The sequence below is a fragment of the Sus scrofa genome, chromosome 13 (assembly GCF_054392235.1).
Source record: "Sus scrofa isolate SSC_HxYL_T2T_F1_AM1 chromosome 13, Sscrofa_HxYL_maternal_Yorkshire_Landrace_v2.0, whole genome shotgun sequence".
NCBI lineage: Eukaryota > Metazoa > Chordata > Mammalia > Artiodactyla > Suidae > Sus > Sus scrofa.
In genome coordinates, this window is record NC_139395.1 from 86,796,241 (window position 1) to 86,820,584 (window position 24,344).

Genomic DNA, 24,344 nt, shown 5'->3' on the forward strand with positions numbered 1-24,344 from the left:
TTATGCTCTCACAGCCAAGTCATGGGACAGGCATGTATCACATGATGACAGCAGTGACTGTAGCATCCGGGGAAAGAATTTTCACCAAATGCTAACAAATGGGGACATCTCTGTGACAGAGGATTTTTCCTTCTTCTCTTCATTGTCCAAGTATTCCATAATGAGGTTTAATGCCTTTGTGGGTTTTTTAATGGCCACACCCAAGGGGTGTGGAAGTTCCCAGGCCAGGGATGGAATCTGAGCCCCAGCTGACGCCTGCTCTACAACTGCAGCAATACCGGATCCTTTAACACACTGTGCCAGGCCAGGAACTGAACCTGTGCCTCTGCAGCGACCTGAGCCACTGCAGTTGGATTCTTAACCTACTGTGCCACAGTGGAAACTCCAGGTTTAATGGCTTTAATGATAAAAAGTAATATTTAAAAATAATCATTGCAAATTGGAAATAACTTTGCAATTATGCAAAACCTCAAGATACAAAAATGCAACACATAATAGAAAGAATCCCTCCACCCACCACCCCCAGCAAAAGAGAAAACCAGCAAAGGATACAGAAAGAGGTTCTTCCTAATAGAAATGTAAATATTTGGTAAATATTTGGACCTGAGCTCAACCTCAGAAATAATCAAGTATGTGCAAATTTTGCACGGAGGTACCACTTTTTACCTCTCCTCTTGGACAAATGGAAAAGGCTGGTAAATTGTGGAAATAGCCCCTGGCCATGCCATTCATGGGAATGTTTATCAGAATTCCATGTGCTCTCTGCCCCAGCAAGATCTCCTCAGGGACACCTCATAGAAACACTAGAAACAAAAGCTAAATTACAGGTTTTTTGGAGAAAAAAAAAAAAGCAAACTTCAGAGCAATATATAAAGCATAACTTTTTGTTTTAAAAATATTTGTGTAGACATAGGAGAAAAAAATCTGAGAAGATATATACCTAATGAGTAACAAGGGTTAGTTCTGGGAAGTGTGAGAGACTCTGGGGTGAGGTAGTTTTCACTTTATAAACTTGTGCTGTTATTTTAATGTGTTATGAATATGTAGCATTTTTGTAACATAAAGAAAAAAGGATCATTTAACAAAACCTTTTTTCTTTTCTCTGCTTCTTCCTGATTGGTCTCTCTCCCTGGGATGTTCTCCCCTTCAGAACTGCTGGGAGAACTCCTCTTCACCCTTCAAAACCCCAAAGATCTTAGAGGAAGACTTATCTGACTTCCTACTCCCCTCAGGCCCTCAGAGACTCCCTAGTTCCTAATCAGTGTTACACAAGGACAAGGCCTGGCTATGGGACAGACAACTGCTTCTCCATTGCTGTGCATTTTTGAGCAAGTAGCCTCTTTAAATCCAGACTCCTTACCAGTAAAATAAGACCACACCTTGCAGGGTTGTGGCAGGAAGGCAAATGGTCCTCAGTCCTGGCCTTCAGACTGAACCCCTCTATTGATTTTTTGCTGCAGTAAAATGTTCCATTGTGTAAATATAACACAACGTATTTGTGTATTCTCCTGTTTTCTGCTCTACACAGGTCAGCAACAGCTGGTCTTGTTCCTCTGCCCACATGTGGGGGTTTCTCTCGGGGGTAAGCCTAGAAGTAGAATTACTGAGTCAAGGACTTGGCGCCCTCCCACTGACAAGATGACGCCAAGGAATGTTCTGAACTGAAGGTCCCAATTAACATTCCCACCAGCAGGGCAGGGGATTTTCATATCCTCACCAACACTTGGTAATGTCAGACTTTACATTTTAACATTTGTTGGGAAGAAAACAGAACCTCATTGTGGAGAGATCAGAGATCTATTCTGGAGCATGTAACTGATCACATCCTTCCCCTGCCCCAGCCCAGGACATGGCCAAGCTCTTGGGCCTGGCATCTATCTGAGGTCCCAAGGCCCTCTCCATGCCCCATGGACCCCAGACCAGTGCTCTCCTGTTGCACTGCGTGGAAAACACCTTCAAGTTTCGAGGTTTTGACTTTATGAATTTATTAGGAAATAAGTAACCAAACAGGTCACCTGAATGTTTTAAATGTTCACATTAAGGAAATGAATGCCTTTGGCACACAGAAGTATAAATGCAGTGTAACTGTGCAATGGATGGTGATTTCAGGTGTAGACCAGGGATCCCAGCCTCACTCTCTTGATGTGTGCAGCTTCCCTGTGCGTTGCAGGGTGATTGGAGCACTCCCGGCCTCACCCCACCCCAAGTCATGACAATAAAAAATGTCCCCAGTCATTGCCAAATGTCCCCTGGGACAGTTCCTGTTGAGAAGCCCTTGTTTAGAAAAATTACTAGTGCACTCAGGACAGCGGAGGCTGAAGACGTGGACGTGTCTACAGTCGCACAATGAACACCTTCCCCCCTGGGAATGTTGCTTTTTCCCTGACTGAATGATTTACATCATTTGAAAAGACATCTACTGTCTAAAACCAAGGTCCTTCATGTTTGAAGCTGAGACCAGAGGCCAATGCTGCTCCCGCCAACAGACCCTGCCTGTGTGTCACCCCTCTGACCACCCTTCTCAGATGCCCCAGACAGGTGTTGCCTCTCCCCCCAACACCAGGAAGTAGGAGAATGGGAGGTGACACAGCAGAATTCAGCACCCTTGGGGACAGTGCTCCAATTCCCAGGCACAGCAGGGCTGCAGGACTTGTGGGGACCTGTGCATGATTATGTGCACATGTGTACAAATATGTTCATGTGCATAGGCATGCACAGGCGCATGGAGGCATGGGAATTCCGTTGCTCCAGGTCCTCTTTCTGCTTTGTTTTTCTTCATGGCATCTCTCACCACTTGATTATATTAAACCTTCATTTGTCGTCAGTTTCTTATACCTTCCCCACTAGACATCAACTCCGTAAGGGCAAGGCTCCATCTAGTGTGTTCACCAGCATATACACCTGCAGCTTCCAGAAGAGTGCCTGGCACACAACACATGTGTAGATAGGAGCTCAAAAACATGTGGGATGGCTGGGTGGATGAGTGGGACTGGATGAGTGGATGGATAGATGGGTGTGGGGAGGGATGGGTGGATGGAAGAGTGGGTGATGGATAGGTGTGTGGGTAGATGGATGGTGGGTAGATGAATGGGTGGGTGTGTGGATGGAGAATGGGGAGTTGGGTAGCTGGATGGATGGGTAAATGGATGGGTGGATAGATGGATAGATGGGTGAGTGGATGAGTGGATGGGTAGATGAATGGATGGGTGGATGGATGGATGAGTGATGAGTACATGAATGGATGGGTAGATGGATAGATGGAAAGATGGATGGATGGATAGGTGGATGGATGGGTGGATGGATGAGTGGATGGATGGATGGATGGGTGGATGAGTAGGTGGGTGGATGAATGAGTGGATGGGTAGATGGTTGGATGGGTGAGTGGATAGGTGGATAAGTGGGTGGGTGGGTGGAAGGGTGGATGAATGAATGAGTAAATGGGTAGGTGGGTAGATGGATGTCTTTTGGAATGAATGTGTTTATATGCATGTAGGCCTTAACTCTGAAAGATGCTTTGGGCATCTGTTCTATACTCTTTCCAGAAAGACATAGGATGCCCCACAACTCAGAAGCTACCGAGGCCCATGGGTGTTGGGAGAGCTTGTGGGGTCTGAATTCTCCTAGATGCTTAGGACCAATTGTTGGAATTGGGATCAGAGCCTGACCCAGGCTTGCTCCAGGCAAGGCTGGGCTGGGGACGAGGGGACCGTGGGCAGGGAGGAGAGAGTACCTGTCCCAGCAGGCTAGTACACTTTGGAACTTGGGGGGTGGTCCCAAAAATGATGCCTTCTCTTAGATGTAAACACCCATTTGAGGCTAGATTTGAGCCTTCAGCAATCACATGAATCACCCCAGGAAGCATGTTACCTGGGTGGAGACCAGGGGAAAATGTTGCTGGGCACCATCACCACTGGCTGGGAGCATTGAGTAGGAAGATTTCCTGGAGGTCCTGGGGAGGGAAAGCAGGTCTGAGCCATGTCTACGTGGGGACCTGAGCTGAAATCATCTTGTTGTGTCTGGAGAAGAGAGGATACCCACCGCCCCGACTCCCCTTGTCTCCTTCTGGCACTGAGGGCTTCCTATCCCTTCCACCTGTCTAGTGACCCCTCCCAACTGCCCAACTCCCATCAGTCCACCAGTGTGTATGTCCCTCTAGTCCTCTGCCCATTCTTCCTTGGACCCTCCCCTGCTAGTCCTCCCTCCACTCCTGTGTCAGTCTGTCCGCCCACCCACTGTCAATGCTGTTGTCCTTACTTGGTGCTAGCAGCACCCACTCTGCCTCAGTTCTGAGCTATCCTCACAGCAACCTTACAGGGAAGATACTATGATTACCCCCATTTTAGAAGTGAGATGAGGAAAGGGAGGCACAGAGAGGTTAACTGACTTCCCGGAGAACACACAGCCAGTAAATGGCAGAGCTGTCTGACCTGACAGGCCAAGCTCTTGACCTCCCAGTCTGTCCGTGCATCCATCCACCCAACCTTGTCCATCACTCAGTCCCTTCACTTACATGTCACTGTCCATCCAGCAGCCCATCCATCGCTGTCACCCATCCATCCTGAAGGTAATGCAGTTAGAGAACCAGGGGCCCTGTGGGGAGAGAAGGCCTAAACTGCCCATCTGGCTGGGCGGGGGTGGTTTAGGGGTTGGGGTGGGCTGCCCTGGGCCGGGCAGGACTGCTGGGGCTGGAGGGAATTAGCCGAGTGACTGCCAGGATCATCTAATTAGGAACGCTAGTGATAAGCAGATAGGATCGGGGTGATTAGAATCCTTTTAAAAAGCCACTCCATTAATTACGGAGACAGAGAGGGGCCTCTGGCTGCTCAGAGTACCAATTGGCTGCCTAATCGGCCTCCATCAGCTTGCCCTGGGGAGGGTTCCTGGGACTACTATGCGACCTTGGGTACGCCCTGCCCTCTCTGGGCCTCCCTGGGCATCAGGTCAAACTCTGCCTGAGCTCACCTGGTCACCCAAGGTCCTCCTCCTCTTCCCGGGCTGCGGCTCAGGGAGCTGGCTTCAGTGTGGGCCTGAGACTGGGGACTTGGAACATCAGAGGCCAGAGGCCAGGGAGGCTAGGCTGGCTCTCCAGGAGGAAGCCCCTGAGCAGAGGGAGGGTTTCACCACCCGACTGGTAACGGAGGGGGAGGCTCAGGGAGGGAAAGTGATGAACATCCAGCGAGAGTTAAGAGTGTGGAGGCCTGAGGTCGAGTCGGGTCATATCTGCTCCTCAAGGCAGCCCTGCAGAGGGACCCCAGAGGCCCTGTTGCTCCCACTGGTCTCTGCAAACACTGTTGTTTGTAGGACCTCAGGGGACACTAGTCCAAAGTCCCTCTGTGAGCAGCTGCTTTCAAGTTCATATCCTCCTTTACCGGGTGCTCACTCGCACCCTTGGCAATGGAAAGGTCTCTCCATCTTCAGGGTGCCTGAGGAGTGAGGAGCTGGGCTGGCCTGTCCCATGAGTCCTGCTGAGCATCTGCTCTCTGTGCCCTAGGCCAGCCCTCCAGCCCTGTCTCCATTCCAGCTGCACACAGCCCACACCCAGGGGCCTCAAGCTGAGCACAGGACCTGAGGCCAAGCGCGGCAGGGAGCCTGCAGATGGGCCCGAACCAAGTTCCTCCCAGGAAGACAGTGGAGGTCAGCATGCATGAGCGCCTCTCAGGGGAAGTGGGGAAGGGAGCCTCTGTAGGATTCATGGGCATCTCATTACCCTGGATCCCTTATGTCTTTTTTTTTTTTTTTGTCTTTTCAGGGTGTACCCGCAGCATATGGAGGTTCCCAGGCTAGGGGTCTAATCGGAGTTATAGCCACTGGCCTAAACCACAGCAACACCAGATCCAAGCTGCATCTGTGACCTACACCAGAGCTCACGGCAACGCCGGAACCTTAACCCACTGAGCAAGACCAGGGATGGAACCCACAACCTCATGGTTCCTAGTCAGATTCGTTAACCACTGAGCCACAACAGGAACTCCTTCCCCCTCCCCGACCCTGCATCTTACAGCATGTGAAAGTTCCCAGGCCAGGGAGCAAACCCATGCTGCAGCAGTGACCCAAGTCATGACAGTGACAATGCCATATCCTTAACCCACTGAAGCACCAGGGAACTCCTGGATCCCTTGTGAATTAACCTTTTTTTTTTTTGTCTTTTGTCTTTTGAGGGCCGCACCCTTGGCATATGGAGGTTCCCAGGCTAGGGGTCTAATCAGAGCTGTAGCCGCCGGCCTACACCACAGCCACAGCAACATCAGATCCAGACCGCGTCTGCAATCTACACCACAGCTCACAGCAATGCCGGATCCTTAGCCCACTGAGTGAGGCCAGCGATCAACCCCACAACCTCATGGTTCCTAGTCGGATTCATTTCCACTGCACCACGATGGGAACTCCTTAACTTTTCTTTTTTTCTCTTTTTAGGGCCGAACCTGCGGCATATGGAAGTTCTCAGGTTAGGGGTTGAATGGGAGCTGTAGTTGCTGGCCTACACCATAGCTCACTGCAATCCTGGATCCTTAACCCACTGAGCAAGGCCAGGGATCAAACCCACGACCTCATGGTTCCTAGGCGGATTCGTTTCCGCTGCGCCATGACGGGAACTCCCACTCCACCATTTTAACCTCAACAAATTACCATGACCCCATTACTACCGTCGTTACTACCATTATTATTATCCCCTGTTTCCATGTCAACCAATGTTACCTTCCTCGTGTCTTCTGTCATCTCCTCTAACATCACCACCACCACTGACATCACACCATCATTTTTGCCTGTGTCATCGCCATTGTCGCCATGCCCACCTCCACTACTACCACCATCTTCACCTGAGCCACTATCACCATGACCACATGTACAGAGTTATTGACTATATAACAAGTAGCAAGACATTTAACACAAGTTTCCACAACCACTGAGTGACCTGGGAGAGTAAAATCAGAGAAGCAAGTCATTGCTGATGGTGTCTATGGCTTCAAAGCAATGGATCCTAAGAACTTTCCTGGAAGCTAGAATTTCAGGATATTTTGGGAGCTCCCCCTGAATATCTCAGCATGCAGTCTCGAAGCTGCTGCAAACCTCTGGGTTGTCACCTGCCTGCAACTACCTCTTTTTTTTTTTTTTTTTTTTTCCACTTTCCACATCTCAGGCATTGGCAGACTCTCACCTGGAACTCTGTGGGTAAGAGGATTCTGGAAAATCATCCAGAATTCTCCAGGATGCAGAGGAGACCACAGAAGAGGGTGGCGGTAAATCTGAGTTAGAAACAATCCAGAACATCACGTCTGCAATATTATCATCATCACCTTCAGCATGATGGTCATAGCACATTGTCACTTCCACTCTACGTCATCCCACAATCTTCAGCACCCCAGCTGTCCTTCCTGCCACTAACCAGTCCCAACACCGCCACTACCATGCCCATCACAGCAGCCCCACCCATCTCCTCCATGAGCCATCACTGCAGTCACCTCCCTCTCCCCATTGTCCCTTGCAATGCAATCCGAACCGCCCCCCCCAGTAGTGTCTCTCTGGATGCTGTTTCACATGTGCAGAACCTTCCTGCAGGAGTCACTCCCCCCAGGGAAGATGGCCTTGACCATGTGACATGAGCAAGACTGACATTCATTATGTCCTGAGAGGTATGTGAAGCTTCACCCAGCTCTTCCTTGCACCCCATCTGCTAAGAGGGGATCTGTTCCAAATCAGAGCCGCTCCCTCAGCCTCGGGCCTAGAATGAGAAGATACGGGGGGATACGGTTGGAGCCCGAGCAGCTGACCCGTGGGTGTGGACAAGTCAAGTGGGCAGAAAATAAATGTCTGTCCTAAGCCTCAGAGATGTGGGGGGTGATCAATCGCCATCACTACCAGCAACCACACCCAACACTCTTCTAGATCCCATCACCACCCAGCACACCTCCACCATCTCGGTGGACCACACCCCTCCAGGCCCACAATTACTGCCCCTCCACTGTGACCGTAACCACGAGCACACTCCATGACAAGCATTTCTACCACTGTCACCAACGTCCTCACCACCAGTGTCGCCATCACCTCCATTAGCGCCACTGGCACCACAATCCACACCCCAATTACCATTTCGCCCCTGCCCTGCCTCCACACCAACACTGCTCTTCGAGTCACCTCTGCTGTTTTAGCAATGCCCTGTCCGTCACCAGGCCCCCCCCCCACCTCGGGGCTCCCCACGGTCGCCATAATCGGCCATGGGGAACGGGGGCGGGGTGTGTGGTTATCTTAGTACCACCAGACAAGCCTGCCAGGAACAGGCTCTAACTGGAGTGACAGAAACATACTTATGAACACACAGAAATATCTGCACCTGAGGCTACCCCCAGTGGGTTAACCTGCCATTGGTTTCCTCAAGTGAATGACATGTTAGGGATGGACCAGGGCCCACAGGGCAAGTCATGCTCCTGGTGAGGGGTGTGTGGGTGACAGCATTTATCACCCTTGGGTGGGTTTGCAAAGTGTCTCCAGTTTCTGCCTTCACGCCTCTCAGCATGTGGGTAGGTGAGAACACGCTGTCCCCTGCTAGGTGCTGGAACACAGCGCCCATGAGCATAGAGGGAGCATAACCACAGGGATGAAGAGTAGAAAAAGGAGGATGAGAGAGGGAGGAGGGAAGAGAAGGAAGAGGAGTTAAGACCAAGTGGGCCAAACAGCCACAGGCCTCCCCCAACCCCGCCAGGGCCCAGGTGTTTTCCATCCTACTTGGGGGGGGCGGGGGAGGGAGGTGAAGGGAGGAATAGGTGGTAATCAGCACTGTTAACTGAGGTTTCTAAATACGACCCAGCTTCAGAACAAAGAGAAGTTGAGGCGTGCAAATGCCTGGGAACACCTGGTTACCTCCCTCATCTTGTTTCCCAGGGCGGCCAAAATCACACACCGGGCCATGCAAAACCACAGAAATTCACTCCCTCACAGCAACAGGCTGCGCACCTCCTGGGATCTGGGGGAGCATCTCTGCTCCTCCCGAGTCAGGGGACTGCTGGCTTCCTTGTGCTGCCTCCAACACCATGCCCCCTTCTCTTTTTTTCAGTGTATCTCTCTCTCTCTGCTTTTCTAAGGACACTTGTCATTGGATTTAGGACAACCCCTCCAGTAACCCAGCATGACCTCATCTTCAGATCCCCAATTTCACTGCATCTGTAGGGACCCTTCTTCCTAACAAGATCACACTCACAGGTCCTGTGACTTGGACAGGGACTGGTCTTTTGGGGGCCACCATTCAACCCACTATACCCACTAACCTATATGTACTACCAATTCCTATTTTTCTTATCTGAATTGAGTGGAACGCTTCTTTCAGTTTGCAGTCCACCACACCTTCATGCAGCCCTAGGTTAGCATCTCACTGACTTACTGTGTGACCTTGAGTCTGTTGCTGCATGTCTCTGAACCTCACTCATTCAACAAATGTATACTGATTGCCAAGCACTGTCCTAGACTCTGACAAACAGCCCTGCCTTTGTGAGGCTCATCTCGGAGGACATGATGGGATAATGGGGTGCAAGCGGGATGACCTCCAGCCCCTGCCCCCACCCTGCCTGATTCCCTTCCTCAGCCCCTCACTCAACACGGACGACCCAGCCATTGGGCCATCCCAGGAGGCCCTTTCCCCCCTCCGGACCCCCATGGCTGACCCTTGTTGCCCACTTCGTGGGGATCCCAAGGCTGGTCCTGCCTCTGTTCCCAGGGCTAAGCCAGCAGCCCCAGTGGCTACAGTTCCCCATCTGGGCCCCCCACGCCCAGCCTCCCGTGCGGGGGTGGCCTGGGTATGAGGCCCAGCTGGGGGGGCATCTGCCCCGCCCAGGGCTGATGTCACAAAGGGCCAGCCTGCTCTGCGGCGGCCTGGTGGCCAGGCCCCAGCGGCAGTGCCCTCCCCTCCCCCCGCCCCTCTAGCGGAGGTGCCCACCTGTCCCTGCACTGGTACTATGAAAGGATAAACCCACAGGCAGAGCCGCCCCGGAGCCAGCAGACTCCAGCCAGGCCCCTGTCGAGGGACCCACACCACCGCTGCCACCTGTGCCCACCAGCAACCCGGGCCCTCGGCCCGCATCTCCTTGCTGCTGCACCCCTGCCCTCGGCATGGCCAACTACTATGAAGTCCTGGGGGTGCAGGCCAGTGCCTCCCCAGAGGACATCAAGAAGGCCTACCGCAAGCTGGCCTTGCGCTGGCACCCGGACAAGAACCCCGACAACAAGGAGGAGGCCGAGAAGAAGTTCAAGCAGGTGTCTGAGGCCTATGAGGTCCTGTCCGACTCCAAGAAGCGCTCGGTGTACGACCGTGCGGGCTGTGACAGCTGGCGGGCTGGCGGGGCCAGCACCCCTTACAGCAGCCCCTTCGACAGCGGCTACATCTTCCGCAACCCTGAGGACATCTTCCGAGAGTTCTTCGGGGGCCTGGACCCCTTCTCCTTTGACTTCTGGGACACCCCGTTCGTCAGCGACCGCGGGGGCCGGGGCCATGGGCTGCGCGGGGCCTTCTCAGCCGGCTTTGGCGAGTTCCCGGCCTTCATGGAGGCCTTCTCTGCCTTCGACACCCTGGGCCGTGGTGTGGGTGGCGCAGGCCGCACCACCTTCTCATCCACGTCCTTCTCCGGCTCGGGCAGCTCGGGCTTCAAGTCGGTGATGTCGTCCACCGAGATGGTCAACGGACACAAGGTCACCACCAAGCGCATCGTGGAGAACGGGCAGGAGCGCGTGGAGGTGGAGGAGGACGGGCAGCTCAAGTCGGTGACCATCAATGGCAAGGAGCAGCTCAAGCGGGTGGACAGCAAGTAGGCGCCACTTGCACCCGCGCCCACCGCCCAGGCGATGCTTAATAAATGTGCAGAGTGAGTTCATAGAAATGGTCGCCCACTTGGTGGGGTAGCTCAGCTGGGTGGCGGGCGGTGGTCGGGCTGCCTGGCGCAAGCTGGTCTCGCAGGGCTGCTGGGTTGGCTCTGGGCTCAGAACCTCCTGCGCCTGCGTCTGCATTTGTGTGTCGGGGTCATGAGGGTCAGCGGGCGGGGCGCCCGGCCAGTGAGAGAGCAGCCTCCAGGGCCCATCCCTGCTCACCTCTGAGCATGAGGCTTTTGGGTCTGGCTGCTGCCCACCCTCCCCAACCTTCACTCCCTGAGCTCTGCCCCAGAGGCCTCCCCTCTGCTCCTCCCACAACGAATGCCTCACAGCCTACGGCCCTTTGCACAGGCCACTCGCCCCTCCTAAGAAGGCCCTCCCTGCACCTGATTCTGCTTTCTCAGGGCCCCTCCTGTGTCTCCTGGACCTTCTGAATTGCCTGTGTGACAGTTGAGAGACTTGTGCCTCCTCAACCACATGGCAGATTGCAGGAAGCAGGCTTTGCGCACCTTGTCCTTAGATGCTCCCCTCGCTGCACTCCCAGAATCCAGAGCAGTGCTTGGCATCAAGGAGCAGCACACATTTTGGTGGAGAAGAGTGTTCCTGAGTGTGGTGTGTGTGTGTGAGTGTTTGGGTGCTGGGGTGGGGGGGTGGTGATCCCAGGCCATCTATCTGGGAGGAAGTGGGTTCTGGAGGAGGATTAGGGAGCTGAGCGGCTCAGGTCCAGAGACACTGTGCCTTGGCTGGGTCCTGAGGGTGGTGGTGGGCATCCTCTGAGCAGCTTTCTGGGCTGTGGGCAGAGGTGGTAGGGGAGGAGTTCACGGGGTGCCCGTGCCCGCTGCAGGCACATGAGACGGTGGACAAGTGCAAGGAGCCGTGACATGTGATCTGAGGGCTGGGACCTCACTGTTATGATCTCCCAGTGACTCTACGTTGTAGGGCGGCTGCAGCCCAAGGGTCACATGTGCAGATGCTGTGCATACGTTTCTGTCTGTATGTGTAGAGTGTGGAGAAGTGGATGGTTGCATTAGTCTGCTGGCCCAGTAGACCATAAACTCCGCAGAAAAGGGAGCTCTGCTTTACTCGTTATTGAGCCCCTGCCCCTAACCCAGGGCATGGACATGGTATGTACTTAACAACTCCTTGTTGTACGAAGGCTTTGTGTGGGCTTGATTGTGTATGTTTCCCTGTGAGCTTGGATGAAGTCTCTACAGCTGGCCCCAGGGCTCTGTCCTCTGCATTGTGTCCTCAAAATCGGCACCAAGGCTTTGAAGGAGACATACAAGGCACAGGCCTCATATTCTCATGCACACTCGGCTAGGAGTGGAGCGGATCCAGAGCTGTTGCCCCAAGTAGAAATGAGATGCCCAGACCTTGAAACTGGAGTGAATATAATTCTGCTTTAAATAGAGGAGGTCAGGAGTTCCCGTTGTGGTGCAGTGGTTAACGAATCCGACTAGGAACCATGAGGTTGCGGGTTCGGTCCCTGCCCTCGCTCAGCGGGTTAAGGATCCGGCGTTGCCGTGAGCTGTGGTGTAGGTTGCAGACGCGGCTCGGATCCCGCGTTGCTGTGCCTCTGGCATAGGCCGGTGGCTACAGCTCCGATTCAACCCCTAGCCTGGGAACCTCCATATGCCGCGAAAGCGGCCCAAGAAATAGCAACAACAACAACAAAAGACAAAAACAAACAAACAAACAAAAAATAAATAGAGGAGGTCAGGCTGGGAGACCTGGCTGAGTCACCAGTGAGTGGGCATGGAACTAGAGGTCTTAGTGGGCCCCAAGCTTTGTGTGACCAGAAGGTGTTAATGAGAAAGTGCCCAGCAAGGCTCATGTGCCCTCAGGGAAGGGAAAGCTCTTCTGTTCAGATCTTCTGATCCTATTTTGTGTTCAGCTGCAGGTCCTGCCCTGGGAGAGGGGCAGGAGCCACTTGCAGTCAGTTCAGAGGAGGTGGCTAGGGTGGGGAGAAGTTTGGAGACCCCATCCTAGAGGGCTGAAAGCCTAGAGATGGGCCTGGGTGCTGTTCTCCAAGGGGAGCCTGTTGAACTTCTCCTAGGAAGCCCACCCCATCACCCCAAGATCCCTAGGAGTTGCAGGGCCCCTCGGTGCTGCACGTGTTCAGCAGAACAGGTGACCTGACTGCACCTCTAGGCTCTGGCTCCCTGGGTGCAATCTCTCGGAGGCCCTGGGACAGGCCGGCAGCTGGAGGTTCCCTAACCACGTTACCCAAGGAGCAGGAGAGCCCTGTCTCGGACAGAAGGTTGAACCCCAGCTCCCAGTCAAGCAGTGGGACTAACTTCATAAAGCCCCCACTACAGCATTAACCACCTGACCTCTGCCCCTGCCGACCTGCTAATTTCACCAATTACTGGCCAACCGCGGCTGCGTCAAGTGGGCCTGCTTAGCCCCGACAGCTGCTGGGCAAATCCAATTACAGCCTAGCAGCCCAGAGGGCACAGGGTCCCGGGCCTGCGTGCACAGCAGAGATCTGGGAGCTTGCAAGGCTCGGGGGTTCCTGGCTACCCCAAGGACCTCAGGACCAGGCTCACCATTTGCTCCGCCCCTTCTCCAAACCCTGAACTAGAGGCACAGACCGATGATGGATGGAGGCATTCCCCTGCTCTAATCTGGCCTGGCTAAGTGGTCCACATGTCCTCAGCCACTTCTCTGCATCCTGGTCTCAATCGTTAGCCCCATTTTACAGATGGAGAAACTGAAGCCCATACAGGTTGAGGTGCAACCCAACCCATGATAAAGTCCTGCTTCCTAACTGGCATCTGAGGCATCTGAGGTCCCCACCACCTTTCTAGCCACATGTCTCGCTGGCCCCACCAGCATGGCCCACACCAGACTCAGTGTCTGTTTCTTAGGCACTCTTTTCCTCCTGTCTGGGCTACACTTCCCATCTCCTTTCGGCTCATTAAACTCATCCTCAGAGGAGTTCCAGTGTGGCTCAGCAGGTAAGGATCCAGTGTTGTCCCTGCAGTGGCTCAAATTGCTTCTGTGGTCCTGGTTCGATCCCTGGCCCAGGAACTTTGAATGCTATGTGTGTGGCCAAACCCACCCCCCCCAAAAAAACGGCTTCATCCTCAGAGGCCCCTCTTCATGTCAACTCCTTGGCGAGGCCTTACCAAGCTGCCCTGGGGCAGGACATTCTGGCCCAAGAACTTCATGGGAGCCCCTTTAGGGTCTGGCTGTGTGAGGGTGCTGGGGTTGTGGCATGAGGAGGCTGGGGGCCCCCATAGAGCACCCACACTCCAGGATGCACATCTGGCTTGGGAATGTCTGGTCAGGGTCAGCTCAGGCCCACTTTCTGTGCAGGAGGGCCCTGAGCTGCTCTGGCCCCAGCTCAGGCCCCTCCCCAAGTGGGCTTATGAGGGGTGAGGCCTCACCTTCAGAATGTAGCTCCCCACCCCCACTGCTGCTCCTGGGTCCTGTCTGGTCATCACTCACCTCAATGGGGCCCCAGCCTCCTCCCTGGCCCCCCTGCCTCCTCCCCTCCTCTCTCTCATCCTGTTCTCATCCCAGCAGCCAGAAGGATCTTGTGAAAACTGAGAGTTTTTGGAGACACTCAAACTAAAAGCCAGATCCTCACAGTGGCCCCCATGACCTCCCTGGGGCCACTCTGCCAGCCATACCAGCCTCTTCCCTGTCCTGCACACACACACAGGCACACTCTTGCCCCAGGACCTCTGCCCTGGGCCCGCTACCTGGAACCCTCCTCCTAGGTCTCCCCGCAGCTCCATCTCCTCCATCCCCTTGGGTCTATGCTCATCTCCCCGACCTCCACTCACTGTGCTGCAGCCCCTCCCCTCCTCCTTTCTGAAGTGGGACTTTTGCACAGACTGACCTGGTTCCTGAAATCTCTCCGCTCAGTACCACCCACTCCTGCCAGCACACCCTCAGGGAGACGCCGCCACTCTGGGTCCCCACCTCCCTCTGAGGGACCCTAATCCTGTGGGGAAGGGGTGGTCTGCCCAACACTGGGTGGACAGCATGGCACCCCAGCATGTCCCTTGGGCATGAGGATTCAGTGACTCTGGAACCTCTTACAAGGGAGGACCACAAAGCCCTGGGGAGGGATGTACCTTGGCTACAGAGCAGGTGGGGAGCCGGGTCTGCAAGCTCTGACTGAGTGGCCAGGGCTCTGGCTTCTCCGTGGAAGAAGCAGTCCTACTGAGCAGCCTCTACGGCTTCTCCTATTCACTTTCCCAAAGCTATGCACTGACCCCCAAAACAGCGATGGCTATTTGCTCCCATTTTACAGATGGGGAAACCAAGGTTCAGAGCCTTAGAGACTTGGACAAGGTCATGCAGCCAGGCTGGAAGCCTGTTTGCCCCCCTCCTCCTCTCCCCCTGCGCCCGGGCTTGGGGTGGGGTGGGTGGGGCCCAGGCAGCCTCCTGCCTGCCCGCGCCCCCCTCCCCTAGCCAGTCGATGTTATCGCAGCTGATTTAATTTCAAAGACGGATTGAGCTGTGGCGGGAGGGAGAGCGGCTAATCGCAGCCGCCATCTGCCCCGTTGTCATGGGGATGGGCTCCCAGCAATCGTGCAGGGGCTGGACCCAGATAAGGGCACTGGACTGGGCTAGAGGGGACTGTGGTGGGCGGGGCAGGGATGGGCAGGAAGATGGGGGCAAGGAGAGACCCAGAGACCCAAGGGAGACAGGGCACAGAGATGCGAGGGAGACAGCTCAAGGGTGCCCTAGTGAGGAGAGATGGAGTGACAGGGAAGTACCGCGTTGAGGGGGCAGCTGCAGAAGTGATGCTGAGCAGGCCGGGGGCAAAGCTAGTGGGGGCAAACACAGGGTGACAGAGGTGCCCTGCCCCCACTGCAGAACGGGCTCTAGCCCTGCCAGGGCCCCCACCTCTGAGCTCCCTCTGGGGCAGGGCCTGGGGGCATGTTTAGGCCTACCAACTCTGCCCCCTTTGCTGCAAAAAGGCCACAGACCCCAAGGTCTCTCCATGGCCAGGCAGGGTCCCAAGCTCAGCACCGAGTTGGAACACCAGCTGCTTCTACCCAGCAGCTGCCAGTGTCCTTGTTCTGGCTTTTAGGACAATCACATCGTCAAAACTTGCCAAGTCAATAATGGCCTCCTCCTGTGGCTGGAGGGGGTGCAGAGCACCTATGACTTGCTTTGTCCACTGAAGTTCCCTCACCCCTGGGCCCTGCCCTTTTATAGTGCAGGAACGTGCAAAGAGCCCCCACTGTAACTTGGCTAACATTTATCCCTCCTCCCTGGGTCCCAGGCCTTGGAAAGTGCAAGGACAAGGTGCTGGGGCTCTGCTGCCCGCCCCATGTCCCATGCTCCTGGGCTGAGGGCTGGCCTGACTTTTACCCAGCCCAAGGCACCCTGGCCCCACCCTCACAGCGGAGGCCCAGCATGTTCCACTTTGGACTGTGTACCTTCACAGGTGCTGTCCCTTCCCTGGGAACTCTGCCCTGTCTGATGGGGAGGGAGCCCTAGCACTTGTATGGACCTCATGGTGGCTGTCCCCGTGCTGTCCATCATCGTTGATGCTGCCTCTGTATCAGCTCAGACTTCAGATCTGTACCTGCCGTTGTGTGCTGGATGCCACCCTCGGCCCCCAGGCATGGCATGAGGACTTAGGGGCTCCATGGAGCCTGGGAGCTTGGGAGCCGAGCAGTGCTGGCACCAACCACACTGCGCTGTCACACCCCCAAAGCAGGAACCCGGCACCGCCAGCCACTTGAGCCCCCAGGCGCCGTGGTTACGCCTGCGGTCACCCAAGCAGCCGGTCAGGAAACCCCTGGGGTCGTGGGGTTCTGGGATGGCAGCAAGGGTATGTATGAGCCACCTTCTGCAGATGCTTGGGGCACCCTGTGCCACCCCAAACCCTTGACATACCTGCACGTGCCTCCCCACCGCCACACCTTAGGCCACGCAGTTCCCACGCCCAGAGTATCCTTCCAACTCTTTACCCTCAAGGCCAAGTGGAGCTGTCTTCCTGGGGCCCATGGTTCCCCCCCATTTCTCCTTCCTTTGGGACCACAGGAGTCAGTCTCTCACCACTTGCAGGTTTCCGAGTATCTTCCACCTGGCATTCGAGATGCCAGCTCCTCAAGGGCAGGGGTGGTTTCTGGTCTGTCTCTGGCTTGACCAGTGTGGGTTGGTGACTGCTGGGTGGAGAAAGCTTTCCCTGTGGCTGAAGGAGAAGGGCTGGTGTCCCAAGGACCCCTGTGGCTCCGGGAGGCAGAGGAGCAGGCTGGTTCCGGGCCCTTCCCCCCTTCTGCTAGGTCCTGCATGGTCCTCCCCGCCCACGTGATGCTGGAGCCCAGATCTTCGACAGAGTCTCTTTAGGAAAGCAGAGCAATGGTGTTAATTGCAAGAGACTGATTCCCACACTTGTTTTAAATTGATATTTAATTAAAAAGTTAATTATTAATTAGACTTATCGATTGCCTGCCAGTTGCTGGCTGGGAAAGGCTGGCTCGTGGAATCATCCACCTTGAGCGCATCTGTGCCTCTCCGTGAGCTGGGTTAGCCGCACCTTCTCTATTGGCGTTAGTTCAGCCAAGAATTTTGCTGCTGGATCTGCTCCCAGCAGGCCCACCTGGCCCAGGAGTGTGGGCGTTGGCCAGGCCCAGGCCCAGCCGGCGGTGAGTGATGCCAGCGCGGACTGCGGTGGCCATCACCGGCCCAGGCCCTGGCTCCCCTCTTTCTTCTGCCCTAGGCTGCAGACCATGCAACCACTGGGCTGTGTGCTGGAGGCCCATGGATATTCTCTCTCCTCATGCCGAATATGGACTTGGCATCTTCCTCCCCAGGTCTGACCCCCATCCTGTGCCGCTTCTCAGGGGTGGATCCTCTAGCCAGGATCCTGGGCATCCCCCTTAACCCCTCATCTGAGACTCTTCATCCTGTGGACTCTCCCTGTCTGTGCCCACCATGCTGCCCTGGCCTCAGCCTTCGCAACCTTCCCCTGGAGGAGAACGCACCTGGGGGCCGCCTTCCCTGCAGGGGGTGCAGTGTGGGCCCAGGCCCCCAGGCAGCAGAAGGGATGGAGGAGAAGGCCAGGAGGGGCCCAGGGACTCTGCCAAGGTTTGAGGGGCCTCCTCAGGGCTGAGCTCTTTGCTGGGTAGATGGGGAACCTGGAGGTTCAGGGTAGAGGGGGGCTGCCACAGTCCAAGCACAGCTGGAGGGTATCGGAACAGAACCCAAGCCCAGCTGATAGGAATTGAAGGAGGGCATGGAACTCCCTTGAATGGGTCCGGGCTGCATCAAAAGTATATAAGTCCCAACACCTGTGGGAAGGGTGGACCCAGGGGTCTCTTCCCGTTGCTGCTCCTGGAACAGACCAGCCCCGACATGTTCCATCCCTGTGTGGACCTGCTCAGGTGTCTGTGGCCAGCATGTGTGGAGAAGGGGGCACCATCACCAGACCACTGCTGTCACGACACCACTACCTCCTCCACGGTGCTACCACGAGCATGTCCGCTGCCACCACCGCCATCACTTCTACACCCAAGGACCAGAGACTCACCACTAATTCATTTGCTTAGGAAGTATCTGTTGCACGACAGGCAGAACAGTGGGTTTGGTCCACACTGTGCCGAGCAAAGATTATTCCCACTGGCAAGAGGATCACAGTCTAGTGAGGGAGATAGGTTTTATGCTGCCACTGCAGACACTGTAAGATGGCAGCTGGGAGGGGTGCCTCAGGAGACATACGATGTCAGGAGAGCACCTAGGCCAACTTGCGCCAGATAGGAGGGTGGGAAAAGGCTGCCCCGGAGCAGAAAAGTAAGGGGCCTGCATGTGTGTGGTACACAGGGGCAGGAGGGGCATGTGCATAGGAGACCCTGGGAGGAGCCAGTGCCCGGGGAGGTGGGGAGAGCAGGGTGAGGGGCAGGGTCTGGCCTGAGCATGAGCGCTGTCACCTTGATCTCAAGAGCCATGGTGACACAGAGTTTGTACCCTTGTGTCCCACATGACGCTGCCTCAGACTTGGGGCCACTTTACCACAAGGAAGTGACAATGGGAATAGAGCCACTGGCACACTCTAGTTCACATCACTCAGAAGCAGCTGATCTAAAAGGAATGGCCTTGGGAATTCCCATCGTGGTACAGCAGAAATGAATCCGACTAGGAAGCATGAGGTTGTGGGTTCGATCCTTGGCCTTGCTCAGTGGGTTAAGGATCCAGTGTTGCTGTGAGCTGCGGTGTAGGTCACAGATGCAGCTTGGATCCAGCGCTGCTGTGGCTGTGGCTGTGTCGTAGGCCGGCAGCTGTAGCTCCAATTAGACCCCCTAGCCTGGGAACCTCCATATGCCATGGGTGAGGCCCTAAAAAGCAAAAAATAAATAAATAAATAAGTAAATAAAAGGAATGGTCTTGGAGTTCCTGGGTGGCTCAGCAGGTTAAGGATCTGCTGCTGTGGCTCTGGTTACTGCTGTGGAATGGGTTCAATCCCTGGCTTGGGAACGTCTGTGTGCCACAGGTGCAGCCATAAATAAATAAATAAATAAATAATAAAATAAAATAAAAGGAATGGCTTAGCCTTAGAGCCAGGTGGAGGCCAGACCTGCAGATTCCGCATATGCAGGGAGCCCAGGCTGAATGCGTAGCCGGTTCCATGACCAGGGCATAGCCAGTGGGTGGAAGAAAGAGGCCCTCTTTTCTCCATCACCCCTCTGGCAGAGGCCCTGCTCCCTGTCCCACAGCCTGAGGCTCAGTCAGATCAGCCAGCGGTCCAGGTTCAGGTTGGGCTGGGGGCACGAGAGCTCTCCTGTGAACTTGTAGCCACAACCATGCCTGCAAGTTAACTTGCCATGAGGGTTGGACCTCTGTGAGAAGAGGGGCAAGGAGGAGGGTATCTGGCACCCAAAATTCTCTGGGGCTGCTCCTTGTCCATCCAAACTCGGTGACAGTGACAATGATCATGGGGCTATTACAGCAACCAGTTGACAAGGGCAACTAAGGTCTCAGAGCCCTGGAGATAACCTGGCCACCCCACTAGGTGAACCCAGAGCAGCAGAAGTACTGGCCAGAGGTGAGAGAAATGAAGAACAGGTGGTGGAGGCATAGGTTTCAGCTACAGCAGGAGGGGCCACAGCCCATCCCACTAATCCCTACATTGACCTATCAGAGCTTGGGGCTGGCTCCCACCCTGAGGTGGACACTGGGCCACCCTGGGCCTAAGAGAGCACACGAGAGGAGCTGCGGTGGGATGGGGTGGACTCCAGGAGCTGCTTTCTCTGATGCTCTGACCATGGGGGGACATCCCCTCCCAGGATTGGCCAGTTCCCGCAGAGAGCAATCCATTTGCCCAAGAGTGATTTTCAAATGCAAACCAGCCAATCCAGAGGCACACCCCAAACACCTCCTCTATAGGGCTCTCATTCAGGGCCACGTCCCCCTGTCCTGACCACCAGACACTTTGAGCAGCCCCTGTGGCCCACAGCCCATGAAATTACTCAAACCAGCCAATGGTCAGCTTGCTCACCCTGCCACATCCCTTCCCAGGGAAACCACAGAAAAGGCTCTTTGTGGGCATTCCCCAGTGGTGCAGTGGGTTAAAGATTTGGCATTGTCACTGCTTTGGCTTGGGTCACTGCTACGGCATAGTTTCAATCCCAGCCACAGGCAAAGCCAAAAAAAAAAAAAAAAAAAGCTCTTGGAGTTCCTGCTGTGCAGTGGGTTAAGAATCTGACTGCAGTGCTGCAGTGGCTCAGGTTGTTATGGAGATGCTGGTTCCATTCCCAGGCTGGTGTAGTGGGTTAAAGGATCCAGCACTGGCAGAGCTGTGGCATAGGTTGCAGCTGCAGCTCTGATTCAATCCCCAGCCCGGGAACTTCCATATGCCCTGGGAGTGGCCATAAACAAAAAGGCTCTTGTCTGCAGTTGCCCGCTCCCCCTGCCTCCCGACTTCCCTGTGTTTCCCCATGTGGCCCTGCCTGGTGAGGCCCTGCCTCTGGGGCTGTGCATAGAAATTATCTTTTCGATGGCAGCCGTCTCCTGATCTGTGGGCCTTACCTGCCCTGAATACAGGCTCTTTTACACCATGGCCTGCATCAGATACCTCTGCTGCCCACCCGAAGGCCTCCGGACCTGGATCGTCCCAGCCACGGCTCTGTGGTGACCATGATAGATGGCCCAGCTCGCTCTTGCCCAGAGCTGCTCTGATGCAGTGAGGACCACCTGCAGGACCTGCCGCACACTCGTGTACATGATCCCAGTCCAGAGGCTGACAGACAAGCCTCGCCGATGGGTTGGGAGCCTATGGCTACGTGCCCTTTTGTCCTTGGGAGGATGCTTCTCAGATGGCCTTGGTGGAGCCTATTCCCCAGTTACCATGGGTCAGCACCACCTCCTCCTTCTGGCTTCCCCCTTTCCTTCCCTGCCACCCAGGCTCCCCGTCCTTTGGGACCATGTCCCACAGGTACTTCCAGGCAGGCAAACCCGACTTTTCTGGCAGATCCGAGGGCTGCTGAGATGAGGGAAGTCCTGTCCAGGGGACTTAGGGCTCTCTCCCTGGCTGTCCACTGGGGGCTCCTCCCTATAAACTAGGTTGACCCCAGCTGGTCCCGAGGGCTGTGAGACCCAGAGGTTTCTTTGTCCTGGGAGGAAAGAGGTGACATACACTAAGTGGAAGCATGTAATGTAATGAAGGGACTCTTCAGGGCCTGGTGACATTAGAGACAGCAGGAAGCCATTGGCCCAAGAGGATGAACTGGCCCAGGCAGCTCTGGGCTTCCCGAAGGTCTGATGGACACAACCAAGCCTGTACCCCCTGAAATGTGGGGTCCTGAACAACCTCACACCCAGGCAACCTTAGTCTCTCTGCCTCTTGGCTTCAGAACTTTGTTATGTGTCCAGACCAACTTGCAGCACATCCTGCCGGGCAGCTTGAGGCCTGTGCCACTCTACCCAGGACTAGGAGCACCTCTTTCTGTGCCACCTCTCAGTGCAGGCAGTGTAGTGGTTCAGAGAGGGCACCCGTGTGGCCCCCAAAAGCTGATGACAGCAGCTGGGGTAAGACAGGCACTGATGCCATGCCACCTGTGAGTCAGGCTGGGCCAGGGCCACCCCCTGCCTTAGCCCAGTGTGGGTCCCCTGCCCAGCCCAGCAGCCTACACAGACCTTATCTCCACCTTCCATCGAGGGCCGCCTGGACTAACCAGTCCTGCCAGAAACTGGATCTGGCATAAAGGCCCCTCCCTGGAGGTGTGTGTGAGATAAACCCTCCACCTTCCCTGCCTCTCCGGCTCCCCCAGCTAGAGGGCCAGGGCTAGGGTGGAGGCGGTGGGCAGTTGGGCTCCCCTCCCCCACCCGCCCCTGCAACAGGCAAGGCTGAGTCTGGACTGGGATGGACTGACCAACGCCCCTCTCCCCACCAACCTCCTGGCTCCACCAGTCAGAGCTTGGGATGGGTGGGGGCTGGGAGGTGGGGGTCACTGGGGAGAACCCAGAAGCCACCCAGGGAGAGGTTCTCATGTTCATTTATAAAACCTGGTCTGAGCTGGCACATCAGAGCAGCGCCTCTCCTTCCGAGGTGCCTCTTCATGGAGCTCTAAAGCACATGAGGGGTAGGGGTGGCTACCAGATGAGGAAACTGAGGTCAATTGCCCAAAGCTGCTCAAGGTCACACCTGGCCAGGAATGCCCTTTAAAGATAAAGTCCCAGAAGTAAAATCACTGGACCAAAGCTCCCGCAGAATGTCAGGCCTGATTCATATTCACGACTGGGCGCCAGCAGTGGTGCCCGCCTCTCCGCTTAGGAGGGGGGGCAGGGCCTGCCTTCAGTGCTGGCACCTGGCTGTGGGCCACTTGCTTTACCTGACAGGTGGGATGAGCACTTGTCCTCTGGTTGCTTCTCCTGGACTCCAAGCATCAGGTCCACACAGGCTGGTCCTTTTTGCATCTCCTAGCCTGAATTCCAGGCACCCGTTCTTTGCAGGCACAGACAAGAGCTGGGGGGCTGCGTTTCTGCTGCTGATTGCCTCGGGCTCCTCATCTGCAAAGTGGGGAGAGAAGATGCTCCCAAGAAGGACGAGGTGACCCTGGCTGGACACCAGATCCTCCAGGCCTGATTCCAGCCCAGGAATGTTTCTCCTCCCAGGCCTGGCCTCAGGCCTGACTCCTGACACCGGGCAGTAAATAACTTTCCATTTGGTCACCTCTCTTCAGGTGAATCTTTCGCTCTGGGGAAAGTGGGCGTGTGCCCAAGCAGGCCCCACCCGCCTGCCAGGAGGGGCGGCGCTGGGCGGGAGGGGACCTGGCATCTGGAGCATCTGTGCCTTCCCCCCGGAGCACCCACTGGGCCCGGCGCGAACACCTTTGTGTCACCAGCCATCAGGCAGCCTTCAAGGCCAGAAGCTCATCCCAGTCGTTTTGCCTGCCTTGGGACCCAGAGCTCAGAGTACAGAAAGGAAGACTGAGGCCAGGGGGCAAGGATTGGGGCTCCAACGCCCGCAGTGCCGGCAGAGGTCCGGGATGGCCGCGGGGGCCTGCTGCGCTGGTCTGGCTGGGCTGGGTTCGTGGGAGGGGTGGGGGCTGTTCCTCAAATGTGCTCCGCACCCAGCCGTCGAAACAGCACACAGGTCCTCTGCCTGGAATGCAAGGAGACAGGCCCAGAGACGCCTAGCGACCGGCGCGGGCCGCCCAGCACCAGGGAGATCCGGTTCCGGCGGGAGGGTAACGCGGGTCTCGGGCCGGCCCGGGCCTGCTTTGGGAGCGGGCGCCGGGTCAGCTGGGGAACGAGCGCGCGCCGCCAGCGGCATCTGCATGACAAAGGCGCGGCGCGGTGGGAGCGGCCGAGCGCAGCCCGCCCGCGGCCGCAGCTGCCCGGCTAAGCCGCCGCCCCGCGCCCGCCGCCCGCCAGAGATCAGGGGCGGGGGCGGCACGCGAGCCCGGCGCTCAGCTGTGTTTGCTCGAGGGGCGCCGCGCGGGGCGGAGGGGCTGGGGCGCGGGACAAAGGCCGGGTCTGACCGACCCGCAGGTGGCGAGGGGGAGGGGAGGGTGGGGACCGGGCCCTCAGGCTGCCGTCCCCAGCCGCTGGGATCACGGCGTCGCCTCGCTGCCACGTTCCTGAGCTGCTTCCAGCCCCCTTCCCAGGAACCCAAAATGACAAAGACTTAGGCGTCCGTCCATCCCATGGCTTCCAGGAGCCACCGTCCTCATTTCCATCTGTGCTGCCACCCCACTCCCACTCGTCCAGTCCCACGTGGGGTGACGACCTTACAGCCCCTGTGGGCCCTCTCTTTCCTTGCATGCGCACCTCAGCCCCACATCTGCCCTAAACATCTTTCTCCACCTCCCATCCCATCTCTCAGGTGCCTGGACCAAACCAGGGCATCTTTTTGACATCTCTCTATGCTGCCTTGACCTTCAACCTCTACCCAGAACCTAACCAACCTCTCCCAGCCATACTGCTGCTCCTGGTACAGGCCCAATCCCATAGTACCTGGACTCGCGCAGTAGCCTCCCTCCTGTTCTCCCTGCTTCTGCCCAGTGGCAGCCAGAAGCATCCCA

The 24,344-nt window shown here is 56.1% G+C and overlaps 2 protein-coding genes across 4 annotated transcripts in view; one reads left to right on the top strand and one right to left on the bottom strand.

Moving 5' to 3' along the window:
- Positions 1-9,710: 9,710 nt before the first annotated feature.
- DNAJB8 (DnaJ heat shock protein family (Hsp40) member B8) lies at positions 9,711-10,856 on the top strand. Its single transcript, XM_084989654.1, has one exon. It carries the CDS (start codon positions 10,099-10,101, stop codon positions 10,792-10,794), a length of 696 nt encoding a protein of 231 aa, XP_084845780.1. The 5' UTR covers positions 9,711-10,098; the 3' UTR covers positions 10,795-10,856.
- Positions 10,857-17,217: 6,361 nt separating this feature from the next.
- Positions 17,218-24,344, bottom strand: part of EEFSEC (eukaryotic elongation factor, selenocysteine-tRNA specific) — a 175,756-nt gene continuing 168,629 nt past the window's right edge. The window contains exons 7-8 of one of the 3 annotated variants that reach the window (XR_014823891.1): positions 19,298-22,827; positions 17,218-19,134 (exon numbers count right to left, since the gene is read on the bottom strand). Coding sequence is in view for 1 of the 3 variants with exons in the window: in XM_084989642.1 (XP_084845768.1) it covers positions 22,646-22,827 (182 nt within the window). In the remaining 2 variants the exon portion in view is untranslated. Of the gene's footprint in view, positions 22,828-24,344 lie in introns of all 3 variants that reach the window. The other 2 variants (XR_014823892.1, XM_084989642.1) reach the window with 2 other exon arrangements.

Bases quoted from the DNA above. Each gene is read 5' to 3' on its own strand.
- DNAJB8 (XM_084989654.1), top strand. From the start codon at position 10,099: ATGGCCAACTACTATGAAGTCCTGGGGGTGCAGGCCAGTGCCTCCCCA.